Raw genomic sequence first — 26558 nt, forward strand, 5'->3', positions numbered from 1 at the left:
TTCTTTTCCCTGGTTTCGGATTCTGCTCGTCATTTCTGCCAAGCCCATGTAGTCCATCACCTTCATCTGCCATTCTTCCAGTGTGGGTAGATCCTGTGTCTTCCAGTACTTTGCAATAAGTATTCTAGCTGCTGTTGTAGCGTACATAAAGAAAGTTATATCTGTCTTTAACACCCCCTGGCCGACAATACCCAAGAGAAAGGCCTCTGGTTTCTTGGGGAAAGTATATTTAAATACCTTTTTCAGTTCATTATAGATCATTTCCCAGAATGCCTTAATCTTCGGGCACGTCCACCAAATCTTTGCAAGCTTGACTGGGGTTATGTACCACCTATAGATCATTTTCATAATATTCTCTCTTAAGGCATTACATGCCGTAAATTTCATCCCGGTGGTCCACAACTTTTCCCAGTCAGCGAACAAAATATTATGACCAATGTCCTGAGCCCATTTAATCATAGTTGATTTAACCGTTTCATCTTGTGTATTCCATTTCAGCAGCCATTATTTTAGCTGATCAAAGTAAAACACTAGAAATGACATTTTCAAAATTAGAGAATGAACCACAAAGTAAAGTTTCTAGCCCATATTTCTGCTTTCTGTGCCCATTTGGTTGATGTTTCTTTTATATCTCATCTTTGGGGCAGAACATATTTCTTCTGTGTTTTTCTAGCAGTATAAAGAATAGGTGAGCCCATAATCATAGGGATTACTGGTGTGTGTGTGTGTGCTAATATAAATATCTAATGGCAATACATTAAACATGCACCTACACCATTCAGAATAGTTTCAAGTCTCTGGTTTGGTGTTCTGGTTGGTTATTTCAGAAAGGTTATAGGGGCAGCCTATTCTTAGGCTTGCTTTTGACAGCAAATCATATATCTGTGTGTATCCCACTTGATTTTTAATTGGACATTTTATTATGCCTTTGGGATGGAGCAGGCTAAAAGGTCAATCAAAATAATCACATAAGTAAAAGTATAAATAATAGGAGTCTGGTGGAGGAATTAAGAAATCCACTACAAAGAGTATGCTAAGAATTAGGATAATGGTGCATTGGCAGAAACAGTGCTTTTTTCTGGGGGTACGCAGGTGTACACATACCCCTAAACATTTTGTGAATCTTGTCCATTTAATGTATTTATTTTCCCCAATTTGAACTATAAAATGGTGATTTTTTTGAGTCAAAATGATAGTACCCCTAAATATTTTTTTAGAGAAAAAAAAAAGGACTGGGCAGAAATATAGGGGAAAGACTGAGATATGTATGGAAAAAAAGTCCCATCTCATTTCCCCCTCCAGATTTTTCAGAAAACATGAGATATTCAGATAATCAGAAGCCCAGCTGTTTACATATTGTGACATTCCACACTCAGCAACAAGGTTTCCCAAACTTGAATCTCCAGCTGTTTCTGGGCTACAGTTCCCATCATCCCTGACCACTGGTCCTGCTAGTTTGGGATGATGGGAGTTGTAGTCCAAAAACAGCTGGAGACCCAAGTTTGTTTGGTAAACCCTGATCTGCAACATACACAAAATGAACCCAGGCAGCCCTGAAATTTGGATAGCCAAAGTTTACAAAATGCCTAAACAGAAGCTCCTATAGGTTGAGAATAAAATTGGCAGCCAATATTTTGAGAGAATCAGCTCACGATGTGTGCCTGCCACTAGCTCAAGGTGTCAGAACCTCACATTCATGAGCACTAAATTCATGAACACTAAATTCACACATAAAAAAAAACAACCACCGCAAGCTATTTAACAATGATTAGTTAGTGCCCATATGTAATATTTAAAATCAGACCTGGCTTATACTGACACCACAGAAACTTCTAATAGCTTGTTTATGTATGTGTGTGGGAAGGAGTATTATGGACTTCTCTCTTTTTAAATCATTTCATTTTCCAAACTTCCTCCTGCTTCTACTATTATAGAGGTGAGCTCCATCTAACAGAGGCAAGAAGGATGCCTTTGACATTTGACAGTTCTGACGTAATTAAGCTTTGCTTACATTGACCTGCCTCTTGCAGTGAGTGCCCACTTATATCTGAGCTGCCCATGCCTTCTTGGTTGAAAAGGAAAAAAAGAATAATGCAAGAATGGTTCATATTTTTAGTAGAACTGTGGGCAAAAACTTGATCCTCATCGAGTTTAAGGAATGAGAGGGGAATTAGAGGGGAAAAATCTATACAGACAAGCTCAACATCAAGATTTTCAGAAAATTTCATCAATAAGACACCTTAAGAAGAGAGGTAAGAGGGAAGGGGCTTCTAATGAAAGTGCCAGCCCTTATATAAACTGAATACTGAATAACTTCACACCACACCACTCCCATGCTAGAAAGAAAAGATTGATGAATTATATAATGTGTTTTCATTGTTATTAATTTTACTGAGTGCTGCTATTTGGTGCCTCCTGGAATCCAACTTGCCCTTTTGGTCACGCAAGGATATTAACTGTGCTGCCGGAAACAATGTTCTGTCCTTGCTTGCTGAATAATCAAGCAACTGCAAGTACTGTATTCACAAAACCGAAAGGGCCTCAGGGCATCTGTGCAGGCAGAACCCTCAAAGTTTGCCAGCTTCCACAATCAAAGTACTGACCTTCCATATTCTTTTGCACCCATATGTACTCATATATCTGAAAATGTGCAAAGTTCTTTCCACAACTCTTTTAAACCTTCCCTAGATGACATAAGTTAGGAAACAATCCTCTGATGCTTTGTAGAAAACCCCTTGCCCTTCTGCTCTTATACCTACAATCTTATTCAGGTGGAAGTTGTTACAGAAAGTACCGCAGCCAAAGTACTTTACAGTATATCTGATTCAAACATACAGGAAATAACACATGGTTCGGTTGTCTCAGAAGTGCACCACTTCATAATGCAGATGGGGGAACCCTACATAAAAATGCTCCTCCACATCAAAAATTGACTTCATGTCAGGGAGAGAGAAGGCTAGGGCAGGCTAGGCCACATCCCTTCCCTATGGTGCCTTAGCTTTCCACACACAAGATACTTTGGGGGGGGAGAAGGATTAAGACTTGGAACCTCCCATTTATATTCTAAAATAAAGACTACAATCATGCACCACTGAATGTTCACTTGTGAAACTTTTATGGGACTTGTGAAATTTTTACGGGACTACCTCTCCTGGTATGCCCCGCGGAGGACCTTAAGGTTCACAAATGAGAACATTTTGGAGGTCCCAAGTCGCAAGGTGGTTAGATTGGTCTAAACTAGGGCCAGGGCCTTTTCAGTACTGGCCCCAACTTGGTGGAAATCTCTGTCACAAGAGACTAGGGCCCTGTGGGATTTGAGCTGTTCTGCCTGACCCTTATGTTTCCCTCCCCTTATGGTTTTGATTTATGGGCTACTATTAAAATGAGGCTGCATTTTAAATTGTATTTTAACCCATATTTTAATAAATTTGTGGTTTTTTTCCCCTGTTATGTTTTTATTGTAATTTTACTGGTGTTAGCCGCCCTGAGCCCGGCTCTGGCCAGGGAGGGTGGGGTATAAATAAAAAATTATATTATTATTATTATTATTATTATTATTATTATTATTATTATTATTCTCAGCCAATCAGGGAGCACACAGTGTGCATGATGAAGTCATAGTGTTATATAGTCAATCTGATTTCTTTATTACAATTACTGTTATTTACCATCTGAAACTCTCAGGGCGAGTTACGATGTTAAAACACAGTATAAAGAACAGTTTAAAACAACTTACAATAGGTGAGACCTAAAAATAGACACCTCAAGTGTCGAAAGCCAGGGTAAAGATATGAATCTTCAGCATTCTCCAGAAGCTATATAATGAAGGTTCCAATGAAGGTGGGGAGGTTGTCACAGAAATTGCCCTTTCCTAGGCCAACACCACCCAAACTTCCGAGGGCAGAGGAACTACCAAGACTGCCCCCTCCTCCACCAATCTTTAGCATCCAAGAGGGTCTGTAGGGAAGAAGGCGGTATCTCAGGTATTCGGTGTTACTTTCCTATTTTCCCAACACATACCAGAACCTTGTTCAGTTTAAAGCAACACCTGTCCCTTTAATCTGCCTACCCCACAACCCAAACTATTGCCATCTGCTTCTGTTTTGGAAATGGTAAACTGGAAGCCTAGTTCTCCTTGGAACAACTTTATATACAGTTTGTAAAATGCATCCTGTGGTATGAAGCAATTGACAGGCTTCAAAAAAAAAAAGGTAATACAAGCATTGGGTTTTCAACCATTATACATGTTCCTCAGTCTACCACCATCCCTCTTCGCATGCCACAGGAGTGAGCATGGCATACTGCTTAATTGAGGAATGCACAATTAAGCAATTAATGGCTTCTTGCTTAAGTGAGGAATGCACAATGCCTTTTAATTCCCATTCTCCTTCAGACCCTTGACAGGAGTGATTATCAGCTTCCATCCATCACAGACACCAACGTCTGCCTCCCCTTGTAGCCTCCAACTTCTTATGCAAAGTATTCCAAAGCCTTCAGTTCTATGCAAATGTTATTTCTGTGCATCTGGTTCATATGCTGCCTAGGATTAGTCACCGGGGAACTTGACTAGAGTTTCTGCTGCAAAGCCAGCAACTCAAAACCAAGGGGCAGGTAGCCTACATCTCTCAACATCATCTTTCACCGTCATTTTCATACCAGACTCCGTTTAGTGGCGCTATATAAAATGTTATGAATATGAAATCCAGATGTGGAGTTTCTCTTTAAAGCCCTGTTATATCTTTGACATTTCATACCCAAGACTGATGGGACACGGGTGGCGCTGTGGGTAAAAGCCTCAGCGCCTAGGGCTTGCCGATCGAAAGGTCGGCGGTTCGAATCCCCGCGGCGGGGTGCGCTCCCGCTGTTCGGTCCCAGCGCCTGCCAACCTAGCAGTTCGAAAGCACCCCCCGGGTGCAAGTAGATAAATAGGGACCGCTTACTAGCGGGAAGGTAAACGGTGTTTCCGTGTGCGGCTCTGGCTCGCCAGAGCAGCAATGTCACGCTCGCCACGTGACCCGGAAGTGTCTCCGGACAGCGCTGGCCCCCGGCCTCTTGAGTGAGATGGGCGCACAACCCTAGAGTCTGTCAAGACTGGCCCGTATGGGCAGGGGTACCTTTACCTTTACCTTACCCAAGACTGATAGAATCAAAGAATCTGAGAGAGTCCTTGTAGGCTACCCAGTTCTTTTCCCTTGCTTGATACAAGAATCACAAAGCTTGAATGCCTCTAAAATATGCTCTCCATTCTCAGCTTGAAGCTCTCCAGCAAGGAAGAGCCCGCCACACCTCTAGGCAATTGGATTCATTGCCAAGCTTCTCTTATACTCTAGGGTCAGGGGTGGAGAGACTGCAGAACAGTGGTAGAGCATCTGTCTTACATACAGAAGATCCCAGTTTCAACCCCTGGCATTTCCTGGTAGAGCTGGAAGAGACTCCTACCAAAAACCTGGAGAACAACTTCCAGGCAATACTGAGCTGGGTGTACCAAATGGTCTGACCTGGTATAGTATAGCTGCCTATGTCCTATGACCCTCCAGATGTTTCTGACTACAAATTCCATCATCCCAAACCACTGGTCAAAATGGCTGGGCTGATGGGAGTTGGAGTCTGTCAACATCTGGAGGTCTACAAGTTCCCATCACTGCACAAGGAACGCCCTCCCACCAGATGTCAAAGAGAACAACAACTACCAGACTTTTAGAAGACATCTGAAGGCAGCCCTGTTTAGGGAAGCTTTTAATGTTTGATGTATTACAGTATTTTAATATTTTTTGGAACCCGCCCAGAGTGGCTGGGGAAGCCCAGCCAGATGGGCAGGGTATAAATAATAGGTAAAGGTAAAGGGACCCCTGACCATTAGGTCCAGTCGTGGCCGACTCTGGGGTTGCGGCGCTCTTCTCACTTTACAGGCTGAGGGAGCTGGCGTACAGCTTCCGGGTCATGTGGCCAGCATGACTAAGCCGCTTCTGGCGAACCAGAGCAGCACATGGAAACACCGTTTACCTTCCCACCAGAGTGGTACCTATTTATCTACTTGCACTTTGATGTGCTTTCAAAATGCTAGGTTGGCAGGAGCAGAGACCGAGCAACGGGAACTCACCCCGTCGCGGGGATTCGAACCGCCGACCTTCTGATTGGCAGGTCCTAGGCTCTGTGGTTTAACCCACAGCGCCACCCGTGTCCCTTCCCTTAATAATAGTCAACTGAAATCTATCCTCCAGTAGGGTAAGCCCTTTAGATCTATTCTTGTCCTTTAGGGTGGTAGACAAGAAGTATGTGCCCTTTCCTTTGTGACCACCTTTCAGGCATTTGAGGGGAGCTACTGTGTCAACCGCCTTCTTCTTTTCTCCGTAACCAGTTCCTTCAGCCTTGTCCTCACAGGTCCTGCTTTCTGTAGCTCTGACTGTCTTCACTGCCCTTCTCTGAACTTGCTTAAATTTGGTAATGCTTCTTAAAATGCTGTAGCAGAACAGGCAGGGCCCAGTCCTCCCGATGAGGTTTGATTGGCTCAGAATAATGTTTCGCTTGTGCTTGACTACAGTTCCAAGACCCTATTCATATATTCTACCACCAAGCCAGGCCTCCCACACCCAACATCTGTGCATTTTACTTTAATTCTTGCATAAAGAATTGGTCAGTGTTGGCCCAGTTTTTCATTTTGTCCAGGTAGTATTGATCCCCCCCCATCCTCTGAGGTGTCAGCCATCCCTCCTTCCCAGTTTAGGGTCATAATGACCTCGTCTTAGCCTTTGAGTGAACTTGCCCTCTGCTAGGGGTTTCTTCTTTGCTGCCAACTTCCAGTTCTTGTTCTGTGTCTGGTGTGTAATTCTGCTTCTGAGCCCTTTACTCATCTCAGATGTGTGTGTGCGCTTTAAAATCCCAATAATAATCATCTTTGCAACTTCAGCGAGTTCACACTTCATCTCCTCTCACACCTCATTTGGCATTTTTGTCCTTTGTGCATTTTACCAGTGCAAACTACTCCCTGGTTACTACTCTGGAGCTTCCTCCCAAACACTCCAAATTACTCCCAAAGAGCTAAAGGAATCGTTTCATGCACTGGAAGCATGAAACCTTAACTCAGAAGGAAGCAGCTGGTGATTTGAGTCAATAAATGCACCTGGCAGGGTTTTGCAAAAGTGATTATCTTGTGCTTCTTGCTGTTGGCATAAGGAGTGTGCAACTAGTGGTTCCGGGGCAATTGCTGGCCACCGAATTATGCCACCTGGCCTCCCCATCTCTCCTGTCCTTGCTTGCCTAGAAGCTAAACAAGGTTGTGGAAAGAGAGGCCATGTAGTCACTTCCAACTCTGGGAATTTGAGACGATAATAATAAGGAGGTGTTTTTCCCCCTCAGAATAACCACCCAAGAAAATCTGTTGCATTTAAATTGATTTGATTTTACCCATTTGTGAGCCCTTCAGTCAACCCTTTAGGGTGAAAAAGAGCAGCAGCAGCAACAATAACCATTAAAACCAGCATAAAATAAAAACAAAGAAAAATCTAGAAGACTGTCCTATTTTTAAAAGGCAGGTTTAAAACATCCCACCCATTCCACAGATAATTAAGAGCCAAAGGTCCAATGAAAAAGAAATGTCTTTGCCTGGTGCCTAAAGCTACGCAATGATAGCGCCACAGAGCCATTGCTGAAAAAGCCTGGTTTCATGTTGCCACTCTCTGAACCTCCCATGAAGGGTCACACCAAAAAGGGCCTCAGATGACAATCGCAGGGTCTGGGTTGCCTCATATGAGGTCTTGGGACCCTGAGCCACATAAGTCTTTATAGGTCAAAACCAGCACTTTGAGTTGGTCCTGGAAACTAACTGATAGACGGTGTTGTCGAGACTAGGATTGGTGTTACGTGCTCAGACCATTTTACCCCGGTGAGAAACCTGGCTGCTGAATTCTGCACCAGCTGCAGTTTCCAAATCACCTTCCAAGACAGCTCCACTTAGAATGCATTGCAGTAATCTAACCTAACGGTTACCAGAGTGTAGACAAGTTAGCCCACCCCTGTCAAGAAAGGGATGTAGCTAGGCAAGCAGCTGAAGCCTATTGAAGGCAATCCACACCACCAAGACCACCTGACCCTCAAGTGAGTGTCTTGGATCCAGACCCCAAGCCACATGGCTGCTCCTCTAGAGGAAGTGTGCCCCCATCTAAAGCAGGCCACCTACCATCTGTCCAGTCTAGGAAACTGCTCACTAACAGCTCCTCAGTCTTATCTAACTGAGCTTCAGATAAGTCCATAAGTCTCTCATCCAGTCCATTACTGGACCAAGCACATACACTACAACATACCTGCAGATATAAAGGAGAAGTAGAGCTGTATGTTAACAGCATTTGGCTGACAAGATACTCCAAGAATCTGGATTAAAGTGTATGCAACAGATTTTCCTGAAGCTTAATTTCAATTCCCCCTGGTTCCACATCAGTTTGATCCCCCCTCTTTTTTCCAAGTTTTCATGAAAATCATCAGCATTTTAGTGCAAATTTCTCCTAACATGTATTTTGTGTGCTTAACATACATATTTTTGCAAAACCAGTTTGCCTGATATAATGCACTAATATGTATATCTGAAGGACCCTTTACCCTAGTACAGTGGTACCTCATGTTAAGTACTTAATTCGTTTCGGAGGTCTGTACTTAACCTGAAACTGTTAACCTGAAGCACCACTTTCGCTAATGGGGCCTCCTGCTGCCGCTGCGCTGCTGGAGCACGATTTCTGTTCTCATCCTGAAGCAAGTTCTTAACCTGAAGCACTATTTCTGGGTTAGCGGCGTCTGTAACCTGAAGCGTATGTAACCTGTATATGTATTTTTGTACATATTTCTTGGCTGGAGAACTGCACTGCAAAATTCAGAGACGTGCAAATTTCAAAGGAATGCTTTTGTTTTTGTCTGTGTATTGTTCTGAAAAGTGTAAATTAAGTTGGTTCACCTTCAAATGCTACATGTATCAAATTTCTTTCCCCAACCCTAGCTGGGAGCAGGGGAGCAGGCAAAGGTGCCATCATGGAGCCCAGAAAATGTCCCAGTATGCTAAATGCTTGTGCTGCGTCTGGTAATCATGAGGGTTAGAAAGTTTTCGTTCTTACAGTTAGTATTATCAAGCGTCAATATCCTATGCAGAAAAAAGGTACGAATGAAAATTTATCAGCACTTTAGCGTGGAGTTCTCCTAAGACACACATTTCTGTATGAAATTTTGCCAAATATACACATTTTTTTAAAAAAAACATTTCCCCTAACGTAGTGCAATGTTGTGTGTTGTTTTCACTATTACTGTTTATGCATTTTAAAGCACACTTTGCCCTGGCTTACACATTTTATTTTGCCCCTTCTCTGTCTGAAGAATCGCATGGTGAAATTTGAAGCAGTGCAAATTTTGAAGGATGGTTGTGTCCCAGTTCATGCATTCTTTCAGAAAGTGAAAATTAGCTGGGCTTGCCTTTAAATGCTAACTGAATCAAATTTCTTCCCCATCCCTTTCCCCAAGTTTATCTGATCTCTCCCAGCCCCTATATGAAGCAGTTTGGTCCATTTGTTTTGTGGCGATCAGCTAACTTCTGTGCTCAAAAGCATCTGAAATTCAGTCTTGAACTTCTGAAGCTTTTCTTTTTAATCACAGTTTATTTCCCATTGTAAAAAGCAAGAAATTCAAGCACCCTATTATATATAACCTTTATAATGAAGTTGAATGAGAGGCATGGCCATGTACATATAGCAGAAAATTGACATGTTTTCCTGCCTGTTTTAAAAGAAAAATATTTTTTCCAAAGAAAATGAAACTTGCAATGAAAATAAATTTTAAGATGAAATATTATGTGCCAATTTACAGCAATAGTATGGAAATAACTGAATGATTCAATAGCTTGTTTCAAAACTACTTATACAGGAAAAATAAAGAAGAACTTAATGTAAAAAAATGAAACCCTCTGAGCTCCCTAATGAGGTTTAGAAATTGAAAGCTATTTAAAAATTGGTGCAGACCACAAATTCGACAATTTGCAAATGTAAGGATATCGTAGCTGTGGTCATTTGTGTACATAAATGTGTTTTTCAGTCCAATTTAAACAACTGCACAAATCGCTTTCTGATATTTATCTACCCACTTTATGAAGCCCATCCTCACTTGTGAATGATTAGACCCGGCCAGACTTTTGTAAAATCAGAGCTCTGCACAATGAATAATGTAGAGAAACCAAGAATTTCATGATTGAAGGAAAGTTAAGCATTTAAAATCTCGCTGATTTTAATTGAAGAGATATAGGCTGCAATTCGGCATGAACTTGCCTGGGAAAATGCCCCATTGAATTTACTTCTGAGTAATGTGAACTTACTTCTGAGTAATATGCATAGGATTGCAGCATAAAGTCTCCCGCTAAAATCAATGGGACTTAAAAGTTATTAATTTGGGGTGGATCTCGCCCTTTTATAATCCCAGGGCCACAAATTTATTGGAGGCAGAAAATGACTTCTACTATAAAATAGTTAACATTCAGCACATCAGTGGGCAGCATTGAACATTTCTTCATTTCCTATACAAACAGAGTGAAAACTAGACAAAAGGACCTAGGCAGAATAAAAAAATATAAAGTCATATTTGTCTAGCATTATAAAAACATAATGCGAAAGCAACACACATTAAATAATAAACTGTGGTTTTGGAAACAACAATAGACATAGAAGGCAGAATCTGAAACATAGGGATGCAATTAATAGAGGATAAAATAAAGATACTGAGTGTTTAGAATAAAGGAAAAAACAGCTATGCCAAAAAGAAAGGAAAAGAAAGAGGTTGCAGTCCTCTTGGGAGTAAACACTTACATGGGAGTAAACTCCACTGAGTAATGTGGGATTTACTTCTGAGTAAACACATATAGGATTGCACTGTAAATTGCCTGCCAAGGGAATCTTGTCATTCAGTGAAGATGAAGATTTCTCCATGTGGGATTATAGCACTGTGTTGCAAACTGAAACTTTGGAAGCACCAAAAGCTATGAAGTGATATACCTGGCCCACAAGGCAAGATTAAGGCCGAACTGTTATAGTATATGGATTAAATGGTGAGCTTAAAGCAACAGTGGTAGAGGCATTTTAAAAAATATATAGAAAAGAAAATGCAAAAACACCAAATATGATAGAAAAAGGTAGAAAGAAATATTTGTAGAACGGGGTTAATTTAATTGCAAGATAAATTTTATGGCTGGAAAAGGAATGAGGGAGGCTAATCATTGATCCTATGAAAAGGAGTCTAGATAGACTACTGGAATGTACTCTGTTTATTCTGCAATGTGCTCATTTACCAAAGACAGCTGCCTATACAGAGCAGCAACTAGTATTGACGACTATATAGCCGTGTCTGCCCTAACTGGACAAAATGAGATTGCACCAATTAGAAAACATCCTTCAGGACAGAATCCTGAGATAGCAAACAGAAGCCCGTTAGAGAATCTGATCTGTATGCTCATCTCAAGCACTGCAAAATTGTGCCTGAGAAAGGGATTAAACAATCATCAAAGTACGGCAGAGGAATTTGTATTTTGCCTTTCAAACCACAACGTAATTTCATTACCTCTCAGGATTACATCTGTAAAAAGAATACCATGGCTGACCCTCCAGTGCAATTCAACAGCGACCATGCCTCTTGGCTCTGCCGAAAACCATGTGCTGCTAAAGTGTCAACCGAGTCCTGTAGGGGGCTGTCGAGTTCTTCCGCATTCACATTCTGTGGCTGCCACAGCACATGGACCCGAAAAGCGTGCAGAGCTATTTGGAGGAGGATTGCAATGATGCTAAACTGAGCTAGTCAAAGACTTTGTCACACCTCCTCTGTAAAACAGCATGTCTGCTTCACGCTAAACAGATAAGTAGACACATCTTCCTGGATAGCCAGTTCCACGTTTTTCCATTAAGGCTTCATGGAACCCAAGCTTACATTACATTTGCAATGACCAAGGTGGATTTTTTTAAAGGCTTGCATTGCTCTGGGACACAAAATGCTGCCATTAATTACACTCTATTAACGAGCACCATCCAGCACAATCCTATGAATGTATACTCAGAAGTAAGTACAACTGTGCTCAATAGTACGTACTCTCAGGAAAGTGTTATGGCCGCAATCCTAGGCTACATAGGTGACTACCTATGTACACCTATAAGTAATACCAATGAACACAGTGAGCCTTAGGTAAAGGGACCCCTGAACATTAGGTCCAGTCGTGACTGACTCTGGGGTTGCGGGGTTCATCTCGCTTTATTGGCCGAAGGAGCTGGCATACAGCTTCCAGGTCATGTGGCCAGCATGACTAAGCCGCTTCTGGCGAACCAGAGCAGCGCACGGAAACGCCATTTACCTTCCCGCCGGAGCGGTACCTATTTATCTACTTGCACTTTGATGTGCGTTCAAACTGCTAGTTGGGCAGGAGCAGGGACCGAGCAACAGGAGTTCACCCCGTCACGGGGATTCGAACCGCCGACCTTCTGATCGGCAAGTCCTAGGCTCTGTGGTTTAACCCATAGCGCCACCCACGAAAGTGAGCCTTAGTTCTGAATAAAAATGTGCAATACTATCATGTTAACTCCCCCATCCCTTTGCATTACCTGGTAAACTGAATGAAAAAAGTTGACCGGAATGGCTTCCTGTCTACATGAACAGCAGTTGCAACACATGTACCAGATTAAAAGCTGTTCTAACTTTAAGACCAAGTGCCCCTTGGTCTTAAAAGCAAAACAGATTTTTCTTGCAGCGCCGTACCCAGCGTCATCATTCTGTTTTCATTTTCCTTCCCAATCTATATAACATAATCTGATGTTGATAGACTGCTCTTGACTGGGCAGTGACAGATAAAACAGAGCTCCCCATATGCCTCAGTCATCTTCACAGCCTGATCACTAGGACTACTTGTCCGAATAACAGCTGAGTGCAAACTCTGCTCTTAACCCTCAGTAAATTTACAACTTTTGCCTTATAATGTAATTGAACATTAGTTGAACATTAGTTGGCATGGTGCTTTACAGAATACAAGAGGACTGGCCTCGGCTCCGAGCAGTTTATAATTTTAAATTACCACAGGAGAACAAGAACGGAACTGAAGTAGAGGCAGGGATAAAGAGGGGGGAATGTGTACATGACTCGTGTCACACCTATTTTGGGCCGGTTACAGTAGGACATATTATGCAATAACCGTATTATAATCAACATTTCATTAATGAATCAAATTAATGGATCAAATTGCTTTTGTTTGATTAAAACAGTGTTTCTAAATAATCAGGAGGATTTCTTAAAATAGCTAATTATTTTTAATGTGCTTTTTTACAAAATAAATAAATAAAGGGTTCCACCTTAGAAGAGGTGCTGGTTTTATTTATGTATCTCTCTCACACTCACACAGAGATGTAGGGCCTCTTCGAAAATGGTGCATGTTGTGATACAACTATGCAAAATCAAAGAAACAAACACTGGAATCCATTTGGAAGGGCCTTTGCTCCAGTAGATGCCTCCATCAACAAAAGAGGAGGGGAGGAGATTTCCCCGTCCAACTTGAAGCCCCCTCAGAGTGAAAGCATTGGGGAGAACATCCAAATCAGGGTATGCGAGAGAAATGGGGAATCCACAAAAAGTCACCTCTCCTTCTTTTCCATTAATGGAGCTGCCTGTTGAATCAGATTTTGTCCATAGCCAAAACAAACCACTAAATCAGATTCTCCTTTTAAGAAAAAAACAGCTTTATTTGTTTGTAAATTTATGCAAAATCAACTAAGCGATTAATTAAAACTCATAGAATTGACTATGATTTCTTTAATGAACAGCCCTGACTATAATCAGTAAGAATAAAAGTAATCCCAAATATGAATATTATATCTTCTAAAAAAAATGTTGCACTGAAAGTCCGTGTGAATATTTCATGGACCTAACACGTCAGAGCTTTTTGAAGTTTCTATTCTGTGTTTGCGCAAAAATTTAAAGTGTTCGTGTTTTGATTCCAATCTGCTGTAACCTCAAAACAGCAGGTTCATCACATTTTCCTGAAGCTGAGCAAAGTAGGCAAAATGGCACACTGAACACCACTACCACATCATAAGAAACTGCTTTATACTTAACCAGACTATTGGTCCATCTTGCCCATTAGCATCAACACTGACTGGAACAGGCTCTCCAAGTTTTGAAAAACCCTATCCAGGGACTGAACCTGGGACCTTCCAGATGCAAAGCAGATGTTCTACCACTGAGATATCTTAGTGGATCTAGCTGATACTTCAGCTAAACAAAACACCCAACCCAGGAGATGGTTTTAGAGTTTTGAATCCATGTGCTCTCTGAACAGAGGTGTGGGGATAGAGATGAAGCTTGTGGGAAAGCGGGGCTTTTGGTCACCTGACATCGTAAGCCTGGCTGCAAGCAAATTAATAGAATAAGAAGCGATAGTTTGTCAACAGCAGATAAGGAACCTGATGAGGGACACGTCACAAGGGTATGTGATCTGGAGCAGGGGTAGGGAACTTGTGGCACTCAAGACATTGTGAAAGTACAACTCTCAACATGTTGGCCATGCTGATTTGGGATTATGGGAATTGGATGGCGACTTCTCGGGGTCCACAGGGTTCCCATCTTTGCCTTGTAGTCATGAGGAGAAGAATCCTCTCCTAAAAACTGAGATGGTGCAGACGGGCTCAACAACGGCAAGAAATGAATAAATAGCAGCCAAGGCTCCTCTGTTATACAAAGCACCCATCACACAGGAGGAAATAAAAAGTATTCCAAAGGCTGGGATAGCCTGACTTAAAATTACCTTTAGTATTTATGTACTGAACCATAACTTCACCAGGGCAGGAACCGATGTGAATAAATGTGCATAGCGTATGGAACTGAAAACAGTGTTGGCGAACGAACATCCAAATCTCCATCTGGCTTTCAATGGAAAGTAATAATCTAAATCCCTTTGAAAAGCTCTATCCAACTAATGAGCAACAGTAGCAAGAACTGCTCTCGTTCAAATGTGCTTTGTAACCATTGCTTTACCTTACAAATGCTTTCGAATGAAGTGAATTATCTCTGAAGGGACTCAGAACTTGTAACAGACACTAGCTGTGTGACCTCTGTTAATCCACCCAATATTAGGCTCGTTAGTCATCAGGATAACAACTGTATTTTGCAAATCAGGCACTGTTATCAGATAGACCAGCAAGACCCTATACAATGTCTAATAGTCCAACAACATCGGCACCAAGATATATAACTGCTTCTATACAAAAACCTCTCTTCTAATCCCTCTTAAACTCAACAAGACTGATTGGTTTTTATTATTCATGAATTAATTTTTAACACTTGGGCCAACAAGGGAATTGAATCTATACAATTTTGCACAGACTGAGGCAAAGAAGCTTCACTCTGACAGAGAGAAAAAAACAGTCTGATTCTCTCATTCTTCAATCGACAATTAAATAGTGTTTACTCTATTTCCCTTAAATTCCTACATGCGAGTTGAAAAGAAAAGTGAATCAATGCAAGATTGTTTGAGTATATGCATTTCTTATATTTATTCATCAGATATATATATGGATCAAACATATTTTGTGAACAAATTAAGGCTCAACTGCACTGGTTCTTTAAGTATTTTCAGAAGATGAGGAACTCTCAGATCAGTAAGAAAGGGGAGCAGTCATGGATATCTTTTTTTGCAGATGCTTTCTGCAATATTAGTCTGAGAACTAGAATTGCGAAAAAGGAAACTATCTGTTATTTTAAAAGAATAGTTGATGTTTTATGAGTTAAAAAAAGAGAAAAGTTGTTTGATGCAATTAAGTGTTTTCAAGAGCAATCTTTTGTGATGGCTTCTAGGGGAGAGGCATACAGTACTGAATTTCTCATATTGTAATAAACACTGAATGTACAATACCCCAAAATACTCCTTCCACAAAGTTCTTGAAGAGCCTGTATGAAACATACATGAAACTAGAGAATGATAAATCCATAGAATCAACCTGCTTGATTGTTGCCAGACTATGGCAGTGATTTGTTAATGCTTTGTACATCCAGGTTTTTTTCTTAAATTTTAACAAGGCAAAAAAAGCTATTGCCTGCTTCTGCAACATGCTGCTTGCTCTCCTGCCCTGTTTGCTCCACATCAAACTATATCTTCCAATAAGCCATATGAACACTATATTTACATTTTACATTACTGTGCATTTCTGTTATCTTTATACAATAATCTTTGACGTTTCACAAACATCGACACAGAACTACCTTTTAAGGGAGATAAGATTAAGTTTATTCTATTGCTGCAGACTGATATGCTTAGAGATACAGATGGTGATAAATGTAGACTGCAGGTACAGATTTAAAAGTACATTCATGCTGTATGTAGAAGGCTATACATATAGCATATTCATACTTCTGTGTACTAAATATGCACCTATACTGGGTGTAGTTCACACTGATTTACATATATATATATTGATTCTCACATGTACTATATGTGTGTAAATGTAGCACAGAAACCCACCGTGTATGAAAGCCTTTGCATATATATACACACATTACTCAGGCTTACGAGTGCGACTGAAAACAGATTCCTTTCTATCACCTATGCAATGCCTGCGTGAGAAGAAAGGTACAGACACGTGAAGCTAAGTCATCCATTACCCTTTATTAAAAGTAACACCTGAATGCACCGATTGCTACCTTTCTCGAAAGGGTGCATTGCTACAACCTGTTAATGCAGGATCCACTACTAGAGAGAAGTCAAGGCAAGCCTTTCTAAAGGGTACTGGGACATCAGCCGAAGAAGCCCAGCCTGGGATTATCTTTGTGCCTGGAAGGAAGGTTGTGACAAGCAACACCTTCTCCCCCTGCCTCTGGTCCCAGGTTAGACTGCATTGCAGACTACCCTGCCTCCGTTGTCACAGCATAACAAACCAGGTAGCAACACAAAGGCCCCCTTCCTTGCAGATACCACTTTTTGACAAAGCAAGACTTGTATGCCAAGCTGACTGCTAAAGTGTGGCAGGCAATGGGCATTAAGGTTTTAGGTTTCACCGGATCTGCTGCCGCAGCACAAATACCCCCGCAATTCTCCCCACCACCACCCATCCTCCCTGAGTTACTAAAAAAGTAGATGGCATAAAAATAGAAGCACTTGAGATGTTGAATGAAGTGGTAAGAGGAGAGGGGTGGCAAAAGGACAGAAGTACTTGGAAAAGGATAATATGGGTGGTAGTAGCTTATAAACAGGATTTTGAATGGAGATGTGCTTCAGCTATTTATCATCATCATTTGATGTTAAAAAGAAGTAATCTCCACATATTAAATGCATAATGTGTTTCTAGCAATCAAAAGCAAAGACCCTATAACTCAAATGCCATTTTGTATTAGAGCGTGTTTTCGCTTTTTTGTTTGTTTTCAAGAGGTGGGAAATCTACAGAGCATCTCAGGAATAAGCCCCCGCTACTAATCTAATGACTGTCCTAGAAAATGTGAAGACCTGTTCTCCCCTGAAATGAATATCCAGATTCTTAACAGCCATCTACGCAGATACATCATAAACAATTATAGGTAACTGGCATTCGCTTACATTTCAAAATGAGTAAAAATTTATTTGCATAAAGACCATCTTGCAAAGCCATTGGCTGAAGAGACCTATAAAGTGACATGTATAGCAGTAAAAGGATATGTCCTTGGTCCCTTGGTCCCTGGGGCACACTTAAAGAATATTATAAAATCTATTAAACCGATAAAATTATATTTATGTCCTTTACCTTCCCCTGTATTTTTACAGGAAAGAAGCAACAGTATTTCAAACAGCAGTTCTCCTATATAATACCAAACCAGGTAAGTAAACATTTTTTAAAAACATACTTTTTACCCTATGCTTGGCTAAGCAAAACAATATGCGCTCAGGTACCATTAACAATGAGTGTTCCATTTCAACAGAAAGGTGTTTTAAAGGGTAAGAGTGCAAGAGTAAAACTTGAAATACAAAAGAAAAAGAAATTCCCCCAAAAATTAATGTCCACTGATAGGAAGTCGGGTTTTATATGTATACGTAGGGTGGTAGTCAGCTAGAACAGCTCAGTTAAAGTATATACTGTCAACCCAAAAGACAGATAAAAGACCATCTCCTTCGTCACCACAGAAGATGTTCCCAGCTGGAGGTCTTGAACATTACCCAACTGTTATTTGCTGCATACAAGGCATAGGAAAATAGTTTTAGTTGAACAAGAGAGGAACATGTGGGCCCAAGGATATGACCAAATTTTGGGAGCCTGCCTGTGGTGTTTCCCTTTCCTCCCAGCCACCCCATAAACAGGATGCAATAATTATGGAGATACCCTAGAAATCAACGCCTCACCGGCAATGCAGAATCGGACAAGATACGCCGCCTCTCTCTATTCTCAATCCATTCCCTTTCACACTAAAAAACAAAACAAAAACAGCTTGGTCATGGCATGTTACTGCAACTTAAATACTGCACACAAAAGGGACAGAAAAGAACCTCTAGCATGACAAAATTTGCATGAGAAAGCAAACACCTCCTGGACATGCACACACTCAAAGTTTGTGACTTTCTGAATGGACTCTGTGTCTGCTGTTTGCACGACACCCCGGAGGCAAGAATATTATTTGCAGATTGATAAAATTAGCAGGGAACTTGGACGTTTAGGGGAGGTGATCCCAAAAAAATCTAAACATGGAGATTTCTCCCTGGGGAGTGAGAAAGTGAACTCTACACGGTAGACGCAGGGAAGACAATAGAGCAAAGGAAGGGACAAAATCAGTCACAAAGCTATCACAAGTTGCGCTACCACATTGTGCCACCTGCTCTTCGCAATTTGGCTGTGCAAAATACAACCGGATAATTAAGGGCAATGCCGTCTGCAGCGCTCATGAGCACCAAGCAGCTCAGCAAACTAGTATATGTTAGCACATTCTTCTTTCACACAGGGAAAAAAATGTAATTCTTTCTGGAGAGAGCTCGGAGCACAGAGAACACTAGGAGCAAGCAGAAATCTATGAACAGCAGATATGCCCAGACAAAAATGCAGAGTTGGCACGGGTTAAACAGCGCACACCATTCCTGTTTGGCTAACACAGGGTCAAGTCATGTGCAGCGAAAGTTTCAACTCCTTAATCCCCCAGAGCTTGTTTGCTAATTACATTTGCAATTACAAACATGACAAAGATATTATTCTGCAGTGCTTTCCACTTCAAGCAGGCGCACTTTCCCTAACAGATAGTCACCTCCAGCAGCACACAGCTCACAAGTGCTTCTTGACAGACAAAATAACTGGCACTTCAGCTGTAAAGGCCACTTTGTGGGCAGTCCAAGTGGAAAGAGGAGGCAGGAAAGAGCTTTCGAGACAGGAGGCCAAGGCAGGGCAGAGAAGGGAGAAAAATTAACTTGTAAGAGCTCCATAAAAATTATTCTCCAGAAATGAAGCTCTTCCCCCCTTCAAGTCTCTGTCAGGGTTTATAAATTGCAAAATTCACCCCAACTGATACAATTTCAAGTTGAACTTTAATGTGCTTTTCTGTCTTACATCAAAACCTGCTAGCTGTGTGGAAATAAAGCATACCTCCCTCCCCCTGTTGATTTCTAGAGTTGGTCATGAATGGCATTTGTTATGTTGACCTATCCCTAAACCAATTCATTAATATCTACAGCATCTTTAGTTTCACGCTTTGTAAGAGGTTACTGTGGGACTCCTGTGCTGTGTGTGTGTGCGTTTGACACTTCCTAGATAATGAAACTATTTCCCTACCTGTTCATATGTAAATAAATAAATAAAATCGTTATTGAACAGCTGTCAAACAAAGCGTGCCAATCTCACTTTTAGCGTGAACTTAATATGTTTACTCAGAGGTATGTCCCACTGAGATCAGTGGAGCTTACTCTTTAGTAAGCATGCTTGGGATTGTAGCATATTTAAAGGAAGTTGAAGGAACATCTAAGTGTCTCCAGGGTGCCATAAAGTTCCACCCACAACAGGGTTACCACGACCATTTATCAACCCCAGTGTGGTAGTAGGCACAGAACAGAGAAGGGAGAGCTGTAAGCATTTCTGGCTTATTCCGCTTTTGCTATTTCTTTCTGTATGTAAATGCATCACAAACAGTTAGACATGCTTATGAGATATTTAGTATGACTGCATTCGTGAAACATGGTTACATAACAGTTTAAATCTATACTCTTCCCCCCCAATCTTGGAAGTGATTGTATATCCGGAACAAAAACATTTCAGATCTTTAGAGTTATGGCACATATGGAATTTCTTACTGGAGGGATTAAATAAGTGCGGATGTGAAAGACATGTCACACACACACAAACTTTAAAATGAGAGAACAGTAGAGAGCGTGGGAGTGGATCAGAAATTTAAAGACAGAGGATTTCAAGTACCATATTCTCCCAGAAAAATAATAATAACCACGGTGAAATTTCTGTCACAGCAACTTTCTCTGACGCAATTCCTCCAAAGTCCTGTCCCTCTCAGGCTAAACACAATATCTATTGATTGCTTTCAATCAATGCAATGAAAATATCCCTGTCCCGCTGCATTTCCTTCCCTGAAATATTAATAATAAACTGATCTTTCCATAATTTTCAATAATTGATATGAAAAAGTAGGACCTGAAAGACAGGCAGAAGAAAGGCTAATATTTTCTTTTCACATGCAAGACTAGCCTGGCTCTTGAAAAGGGGACCCAGCGACACAATAGGAAATCTGTTCAAGGGACAAGCTAAGTCCCGTTCCTTTGCATTACAGCTTCTTCTTGAATTAATTTGTCAGTAAGAAAATAGACACACAGAGCATCAACTCCCTATTGTAGGTACACAAGAGCGCCCAGAGCACTTACAGCTTCATTCAGTCTCTCTGTTTAGAATCCCCCCCCCCATTCACAAATCTGGGGAGAAGGGGAAAAGAGCAACCACTCCTCACTCTAGATTTCCAGGAGTGCCTAGAACTAAAGTAGCTTCATTCAGCTTTTCTGACAATACAGAAGCAAATGCACATCAACAGTCCTTCAGAATCTAAGTCACATTTCTTTGGCCTGTAAATAAGGATCAACAGAATCAAATGCAATAGATAATAATTATCCCCAGTTTATTCGAATACTGAATGGAATCATACTGATTCATCTAAATCTGGGTTTCCATGTTCACAGGTGAAGTTATTATTTTGCACTTTCTTTTGCAGCTGATAACTCATTTATTGGGCTGACATTTCTGCATTTTTATTTAACCTGTCAAAGAAAGCATTTTTAACAGGCACACCTGACAGAATATTGCTGTACTCCAAAGTGACATTTTTTTCATAATGTGCTAACCTTGGTCTATTCTATTATTCCATACACACTATTGATTAGGAATGGCAAAAGGTATCGTCCTACAACATCTGAGGCTATAGCTGAAAGGAAAGAAGGAGGGAGAAATCGCTTCTCATCTTGGGCTGTGACATTAATGCTAAAGCAAACAAAAAGTGCTGAATTTCACTTCAAGGGATATTCTAGGTGTTGACAATTACAGTCTGAAATGTAAGCATGATATACACGCATAGATACATGCCCAGATGTAGCTGGACCTCATACATATTTATGCACACATACAGATCTATATTACACAATTGTTGTACTGCACACAAGCAGCACTGGTACAGTTTGACTAATTTTATGGACTCTACCTGCCATGACCTGAAAGAGACAAACTGCAGATTCATTTATACAGCTGGTAGTTTTTTGTTTTGTTTTTGGAGGGGCTTTTTTTTTGTATGCTTGCTAACCCTACTCTTACAAAAAGTTTCAGTTTGCATCTTCTTCTCCGTGTTACATTCAGGCAGGTAGATTTTTCTAACACCGTTTCAGTGATTGCAAGGAATTGCTCCAATATATATATATATATACGGAGATGAAATTAGCAAAAGGATACAGAAATGCTTGAAGTCAAGCTACCAGGGGCAAGATCCTAAGCTTCATGAAGGCTACTGCTAACACCCCTTTTCAATTCCCTGTTGAAGGGCTCACGTTTGAACTTTCCTAACCCCAGTAAGGTGAAATGCCATGTCCTGAGTGAATAGATGCTGATTTCTTCAGCTCAGTCAGGCCCTGGTGAGAGTCACTGTAGGACAGGATTTGAACTCCGTGGTATGTACTGAGTCCACAGTCCCGAGACCTGCATGGAATACTTCCCTGCCACATCTGCTACTTTCTCAATATTAAAACATGTATACTGCAAGTTCCAAATCAGTGTTTGGAACATATAAGGGGAACCAACCACTAGCTGCAGCCATACTCATTTTTTATAATCAAATGGCTTTGCAAAATAAGAAGAGCTCCTTTTCAATATTATGAATTAATATGTGCTTCTTGCTTATTTAAAAATAGCAACAATAACCATTACAGAAAAGGGCCGGCTTTCAAATAATGATGCAAATTATCTAAGTGACCAGCATTCAAGGTGGGAACTTGCAACACATGTGCAGACAAATGATTTTTTAAATGCTCTTATAAAATACTCCTACATACAAATATTTACATATCATTTTAAAAAATGCTCCTACAAACACGTGCATACCCCAGATGAATTACCATTTGCACAACCGTAGGTGGCCTTGACTTACACCTTTGCTGTATTATGCAACAAATATGTAAATGAAAACAGAAATGGGATGCAGAAATAATTAGACCGCGTTCTTCAGAATGCCTTTTACCCTGCACTTTCTCCAGTTACCAGTGTCTTCCAAATCCATTTTTAATGCAATTTATGAAAATCCTCCGAACCTGATATGGCACACAATCCTTCAACATCAACAACAAAAGAAGTCCCATGCCAACTCAGAAAAAAACCACTTCTGCCAAGTCTGATAGGACTATATTTAGTAACATGAAGAACAGTGTACCTCTTCTGCCCATCCATTCCGTTCTAGGAAATCCACCTGGTCCACTCTTGTACCTTTAATTGGAAACCAAGTTAAAACTGAAGCAGGAAAATTGCACCAGGATCACAGCCCTGTTGGTTACTTTCTATCAAATTTTACAAGCCATTAAAAATGGAATATGTTAAGTACTTCATTTTGGTTTTCTTCCTGAGTCTGCAACCACCCTTCTTGTTCTACAAGTAGGTTGGATGTGAACAACAACAAAAAAAGTTAGGAGGAAAAGCACAAAACCAGAGGCTACAAAACCATATAAGCCTTCTTTTGAAAAGAGACCACACTTCGCTTTTTAAGCTCACAGTTTTTAGTACAATAAATGGTATTTGATTTCTATTTTATTCTGAATCCACTGTTTTATGAAAATAAAATTTGGAGGGGGGAATGATAATTTTATAATATAATTTTATTATTTAAACCCCACCAATCTGGCTGGGTTTCCCCAGGCACTCTTGGGTGACTGGGGAACTTTACTTTTAAATAGTCCAGTACGAGAGACTAGCATAGACCAAAGTGCTATGAAAAGCATGAACCAACAAAATTAGAAATTTTCGTATACAAATATATATATAGGCATCTCACTAGATGAGATGAGGAATGACAGGATTGACAGCTGCTCAGAAAAAAAAAGATGAGGAAAAAGAGAGATCCAATGAAACAGAGTAGGGAATGATGGTTTTCAAAGAAATTATAGCCCTTTTATATTTCTTTTTCTAAGGTGTAGCTTTTTAAACTATGCCCTATCCATCCGGGATGACAGGACAGCGGAGGTCTTTCCTCCTCTGGGCAGCGCACGGTGCTTTCAGGCGCTTCATGCAGACCAATGCACAAACACACACAAAAGGGGGACTTGGCTGCTTCCTTCGCAGCTGATTTATCAGAAGAGGAGAAGCGGGCTGGAGAACGCATCGCGCAAGAGGAGCGGACGCAAATGACAAGCGAACCCCGTTCACTTTCCAAAGTTCCACGCATGGCGCGCGGCTTTTATTTGCTTAACAGGAAGCGCAGGCAAAGCATCACCGCTGCATCGTACAAAGGAAAAACAAGAGCACCAGCAGCTGACGATCTGTCTGTCATCATCATCAGTCCCAGCTTGGGATGCTTGCTCCGGTCCACTCACAACATCCCTACACTGGCTACCCTGTGAACAGAAGGGTCGCCTTCTCTGGGGAATTTCAGATGGAATACAATTAATTTTTTTAAAATAGCTCCCAATAGCCACAGAAATATATATATATGAGTGGGCATGGTACGCCTTGGTGCACATACATCTCTAAGTTAATACAGCCGCATAAAACTTTTACAGTAAAGCAAAAAGGCCACACCTTTCCAACGTTTGTCAATCTACATGCCTGGGAAACAAGAGAAAGAAGTTTTACGATCGTTAAAGCCGCGCCGGTTGAAGCCACCCTAAGCTAGTTGCTTTCCACGGCAAACCTCTTGTGTGTTTTTTTACGGCAGCCCCACTGTCTAGGCATCTCTCCAAAGGGAGAGTTGCATCCTTCCTGCTTGTTAAGAGAGGAGCAAGCTATTTACACCATGATGCACAGCACACACGCGCGCGCAAAAAAACAAAACACTTTGGCACATATTGTAGCCAGGAGGTGGTGCAGGTGTGATGAGAGATCCACATGCAATTGGGTTTGAGAGAAAGTTAAAATAATTCCTTCTCCCCTTTCCAACTCAAACGCAGCTGGCTTCCGCACGCTCTCCTGCAAGAGTCCAAAAGGAGGAGGAGGGGGAAAACCACCCCCCCCCCGCAGGCAGCATTCCCAAGAAAGAGAAGAAAGCAAGGAGGGCACCTACTGGTTGTGGTAGCTGAGAGGGTCTGAGATGCAAAGTTCGGAAATGTCCATCAGTTCTGTTTTAGCATTCCCAGTTGGCAGAAAGGGGTGGGGGGTGGGGGAGCGACTAGATCACACCGAGGAGAAAGGGAGCGAGAGGGGGAAAGGGGAAAGCGCCCGAGGCAAACTCAGGGAAATGACCAGACTCGGGGAAAGGAGGGGAAAAGGAAAGCGAGCGGGAGAGAAGCAGAAGAGGGAAGGCGCCGGGACAGAGAGCAGGACAGGCAGCCCGGGAGGGAGAGCTCAGCGCTTCGCCCATCCACACGCTCCCGCTCATCCAATCACACTGAAGCGAGCCGAGAGCAGCCAGGCGGCAGAGGCGGCCCAGGCGCCGGAGATTTAGATGCCACTGACCCCCCCACTGTCGCTTTAAGACGGGCCGACTGGTGAATATGGCACGGCTGCTATTGGCTGCCTCTCAGGGGCTGGACTTGGAGTGACAGAGCGGCGGCGGCGGCGGCGGCGGGCGGGGGCGAGAGGGAGAGTCTGCGAGGGGAGCGCCGGAGGGAGGGCAGCGCGAGGGCGACTCGCAACAGACCCGCACGTGGCCAAACAGCCGCCGCAGAAGCCGGGAAGCTCGCTTGCTTTCGCGCTCTCGCGCGCGCGCTGCCGGAGGGCTGGCGGGTCGGGGCGGGGGCGGCGCGGGCGACCTTCACACTCATTCCCACGCGAGGAGAGAGGGAGGCGGGCAGGCGGCGGACGGAGCGAGGAGGGACCTCGCGGCCGGCTCCGAGGGGCGCGCGCGCGCGCGTGTAGCTGCTGTCGCCGCGTCCCGCCCGCCTCAGAGGCTGCCGCTCGCTCCTTTCCCCGCCGGTTGACAGGGAAAGAGGCGCTTCAGTGCCAGCCGCTGCTGCAAACGGCGCGGGTCGGACACCTGTGTGGCTCCTTGCTTTTCTCTTTCTTTCTTTCTTTCTTTCTTTCTTTCTTTCTCAATTTCCTCAAAGACAATTATAAAATGATCCTGGAGGGAGCGGGACTCTGAGCCAAAAAGGAAAGGGAAAGGGAAAGGGGTGAGAGAGAGAGAAGGCAGCGTTGGCATGAAGCTAAGCAGTGCGCAGCATAGACACTGACAGAGAGGAAACGAATCCTCACAGAGCCTGATCCTGGCTGACCTCCCCCCCCCCCCTTTCTGGCAAGGGACGAGGTCAGTCTCCGTCCTGCAACTTTTGGAAATAACTTGCAGGACGCGCCTCCGTCACACGCACACGTTCTCTCTCACACACACACAAACGCACACCCCCCCCAGCGGCTGGCCGGCCTGGCGCGCGCACGCGCGTGGCTGCCAATCTGACAGCTCTTTATCAGCCCATTAGCGAAGCTCTCGGTTTCCTAAGCGCCGCTTATCCCAGAATGGTGCCTCGCGCCTTGTTAGCCGCAGATCGTGGAAACTGCCAGCGTTGAAACGTTTTTATTGGGGAGGGGGCGGTTTTGAGCGGGGAGGGGGGACACAAAACAGAAGAGGGCAGACTTAAGCGCCAGATTCGGTCTCTTTAAAACGTACAAACAGCAGCAACAAAAAAGGCACAAACCTAAAGAGACTCTCACGCACAACGTTCTGTAAAGAGCAGAGGCAAAGTTCGTGGCTCTGAATGCAAAGTTGGCATCTCATATGGGAATTACGTTGTCAGGTGTATACTGAAAATGAAACCCGCTGTAAAAACAGCAGGGAAACTGCCCGAGCTAAAGGACAAGTTTTCCCCGCCCCTCCCAGTTTCATGTACAGAAGCCGACTGGATTGGCAGCTGGATCTTATTTCGACAGTGGTGGTGGGGCAGCGTGTTCCCC

General features: G+C 42.4%; 1 protein-coding gene across 5 annotated transcripts in view; it reads right to left on the minus strand.

Annotated features, from left to right (window-relative positions):
• The window catches only part of ESRRB (estrogen related receptor beta), a 153493-nt gene that overhangs the window by 74057 nt on the left and 52878 nt on the right, over positions 1-26558 (minus strand). For 2 of the 5 annotated variants that reach the window (XR_008329158.1, XM_053378778.1), the window contains exons 1-2: positions 24736-25110; positions 18353-18415 (exon numbers count right to left, since the gene is read on the minus strand). The exons of 1 other annotated variant lie outside the window; for it this stretch is intronic. Coding sequence is in view for 2 of the 4 variants with exons in the window: in XM_053378778.1 (XP_053234753.1) it covers positions 18353-18415; positions 24736-24785 (113 nt within the window). In the remaining 2 variants the exon portion in view is untranslated. Of the gene's footprint in view, positions 1-18352; positions 18416-24735; positions 25111-26558 lie in introns of those variants that run through there. 2 more of the 5 variants (XM_053378802.1, XM_053378788.1) reach the window with 2 other exon arrangements.

The sequence above is a fragment of the Podarcis raffonei genome, chromosome 1, assembly GCF_027172205.1.
Source record: "Podarcis raffonei isolate rPodRaf1 chromosome 1, rPodRaf1.pri, whole genome shotgun sequence".
NCBI lineage: Eukaryota > Metazoa > Chordata > Lepidosauria > Squamata > Lacertidae > Podarcis > Podarcis raffonei.